At 47.1% G+C, this 3,583-nt stretch overlaps 1 protein-coding gene across 1 annotated transcript in view; it reads right to left on the bottom strand.

Moving 5' to 3' along the window:
• Ccdc63 (coiled-coil domain containing 63) overlaps window positions 1-3,583 on the bottom strand; it is a 34,101-nt gene that overhangs the window by 13,569 nt on the left and 16,949 nt on the right. Inside the window, exon 6 of the mRNA XM_012515748.2 lies at window positions 419-600. Coding sequence (XP_012371202.2) covers window positions 419-600 — 182 coding nt within the window. The remainder of the gene's footprint in view (window positions 1-418; window positions 601-3,583) is intronic.

Raw genomic sequence — 3,583 nt, 5'->3', positions numbered from 1 at the left:
CCAACAGCACGGCAGTGATGGAGGCAGGCCGCCGACCCAAGGGAGTCTGACTCTAACACCTGCTCTCTTCTCAGCCAAACTCTGTTTCTAGAGATCTACATGACAAGGGCCCCAGGACTAGACGCGGGACACCTGGTGGGGATGCTGCTGACCAGAGGTTCGAGTCTCAGCTCCACCCCGCCCACCACTTCTGGGGCTTTCGGTATTCTCACGTCTCTAAGCCTCCATGCTCTGGTCTGGCAAGTGAAGACATTAATTTCTGGGGGGAAATGTGAGGGTTGAAACTGCCCAGAGCGCCTGGCATCATGCAGGGTGTATAGGCAGCATGTGGAGTTGTCACCATCATGATTTGAGGTCCCCCCACCAGAAGGTTGAGCTCAGCCAGAAGCCATGGGCCCCAGCCCCCCAATCCCCACACCTCTGCTCATAGGCCTGGGCAGACTGCTCAATCGCCACGTTCATGGTCTTCTTCTGCATGAGGAGCCGCCGCTGCAGCTGCTGGTACACATGGTCATAGGCGGCCTTCTCATACCGCAGGTCCTCAATCTCCTTCCGGAGCTTGGCATTGGTCATCAACATCTTGTCAAAGTGCACAGTGACCTGTTGAGTGGACACAGGGGTCACTCTTGGGATGGCAGACAAGCTTCCAGAAGGCAGCTAAGGGTTTAGAAATCTTTTCTCACCTCCCATCCTAGGACCACAGAGCAAGAACTGGAACATCAGGGGAGAGGCTGAGTTGACCACCAACTGGCCAAGTGGCCTCTGGTGGGTCTTTATTCTGGATCTCACATTTCTCAACTTTTACTACAAACCTCAGGAACAAGGTGAGTGGCACCATGGGAAATGGAGATAACTGGCCAAAACCAAATGGCTGAATTTTCCACAGGATTAGCCTGGAGTGGTGGCACGTGTCTGGAATTCCAGTACTCAGCAAGCTGAGGCAGGAGAGGAGGATTGCCGTGTATTTGAGGCCAGCCTCACCTATCTGTTGAGACACTATCTCACAACAAAACAACTTTCTATAGGATGATTGGCCAGGACTCTTTGGGAAGTTGGTGGCAGGCAATATTTTGAGTGCAGCTATTTGGAGCCAGATTTCTCAGACTCAGCACTACCGGTGTTTTGGGCTACACAGCTTTGTGGTAGGTATGTTTCACAGGATGTTAAATGTGCATGAGATGTCACTCTCAGTCCCATATGCCAACTGAAAGTGTCTCTCCTAGGTGACAATGTCCCTTAGGAGCAAAAGCACTCTTCAACTAAAAGCAACTATTTTAGATTAAAGACACAATAACAATTATATGAACCTTGATTTGAGTCAACCTTTAAAGGCATTATGGGATGAACCAGAGAAATTTTAATATAGTACTATTGGGTAATATTAAGGAAATATTTCTCCAATCAAGTGTGAAACTGCTATTATGATTATGACAGAAAGCTGTTAATTTTAAGAGATGAAACTAAAGAAATTAGGGGTAAAATAACATAATGCCTGGAATTTACTTTAAAATATTTCAAGGTAAAAAAAAAAAAAAAAGATGAAGCAATTAAAGTAGAACGTTAGCAGTTACTAATTCAGACTTCTGGAAAGATGGTTGAGTGGTGAACAGCAGAGATTCCCCGAGGTTTGGTGTCCAGAGGCTGACGTGGAGTAACTGGAGGAAGGGAACAGAGACCAAAGTGGGTCCTGGGGACCCAGCAAGGCTGGGAAGGGAGCACTGAGGCCCACGAAGAGAGAGAGATCTCAGGGCAGAAGGAGGAGCTGTCAAGCCATCCTTTCTCCCTGAGCCTTGGACCCCCTGGGCGGTCAGGGACTACTGGTGACCCCAGAGGTCACCAGGGAGAAATACTCAGTGGAACAGACGCAGGGGACTGCAAGGACTGGTGAATTATTTGGGCTCAGATGTTCCCCAGGAGAGTGCGACTGGGCGGTAGCCATCCTGGAGAGAGGCCAACGCACAGCAGCTGTGCGCTGGCGCCATCTAGCGGCTCCCAGTGGCAGGGGCGGTGGGACCGAGTGGAGCAGGCCGAGGGTCAAGGAGTCTGAGTTCCAGCAGGCAGGAGGCACGAGGGAGGGTTGCAGGCTGAGCAAATCAGGTCCAGCTTCAGAGCTAGGGGCCACCCTGAACTGAAAGCGCAAGTGGACCTTTAGGTCCACAGGGCTGCTAGGACTCTCCACTAGTCTGCTGAGACTCTGCAGCTGGCTTCCTGGGACTAATCAACGCAGATCTGGATAAACCAATACACGCAATATACCATATTAACAGAGCCAGAGGCAAAAAGCACATGTTCATATCAATAGATGCACAAGAAGCAGTTGACAAAGCCCAACACTCATTCATGATGAAAGAGAAAAACCCTACGGAAAATTGGATTACATGGTCTTTATCTCAACCTGATAAAAGCCATCATGTGACAAGCCAGCAGTCAGTATCATGCTAAATGGACAAAAATTGAAAGATTTCACTTCAAAATCAAGAACAAGACGAGGATGTCCACTGTCACCACTCTTATTAAATATAATTCTGGAAACAGAGCAATTAGACAAGAGAAAGAAATGAAAGGAGTAAGGGTAGGGAAGGAAGAAGTTAAATTATGATCATTTGTGGATGACATATGTACAAGACCCCAAAAACTCCAACAAAAGGCTTCTAGATTTAATAACAAAATTTAGTAGTGTAGGTAGATACAAAGTCAACGCTCAAAAATTATTAGCCTTCCTGCACACAAATAACAAATTCACTGAGAGAGAAATTAGGGAAACAACCCTTTTCATAAAAGTATCTAAGGGGCCAGGGAGATAGCTCAGTGGCCTAAGAACCTGCCTGTCAAGGGCAAGGTCCTGAGTCTGATCCCTGGCCCCACATGCTGTGCTGGCCCAGAACCAGGCATGAGGGTGCTTGCCTGTAATCCCAGCACTTAGGAGTTTGAAACAGAAGGATCACTGTGAGTTCGAGACTGGCCTGGGGACTCAGTGGCATAAGCACCTGGCTGGCAAGTGTAAAGTTCTGAGTTCAATTGCAGACACACACACACACACACAAATAACACAATAGCATCTAATAAAATGAAGTAGCTAAGAATCAATCTTACAAAAGAAATAAAGGACCTTTACATTGAAAACTATAGCACTCTGATAAAGGAAATCAAAAGGATAACAGAAAGTGGAAAGAAATCACTTGTATTTGGGTAGAAAGAATCAGTATAGCCAGGTGTGGTGGTGTATACCTGTAATTCCAGCACTTGGGAGGCAGAGGCAGGAGGATCCTTGTGAGTTTGAGACTAGCCTGGGCTACAAAGTGAGTTTAAGGCCAGCCTAAACTGCATAGTGAAAACCTGCCTCAAAAAGACAAAGGGGGGGGGGCCTCACAATCCCTGATTTGAAATTACACCACAAAGCTACTGTGGAAAAAACAGTATGGTACTGTAAAAACAACAACAACAAACAGACCTGAGGACCAATGGAACAGATTAGGAGATACAGAAATAATTCCTTGGCCGTGACTCATCCACATGGCTGACACTGACAAAGGATCTACAATCTGAGGTACAGGATCTCAGGATAAATCCTGAGGGGATTTCA

This window comes from Octodon degus, unplaced genomic scaffold (genome assembly GCF_000260255.1).
Source record: "Octodon degus isolate 3935 unplaced genomic scaffold, OctDeg1.0 scaffold00076, whole genome shotgun sequence".
NCBI classification, from domain to species: Eukaryota; Metazoa; Chordata; class Mammalia; order Rodentia; family Octodontidae; genus Octodon; species Octodon degus.
This window is presented reverse-complemented; position numbering and strand designations above follow the sequence as displayed.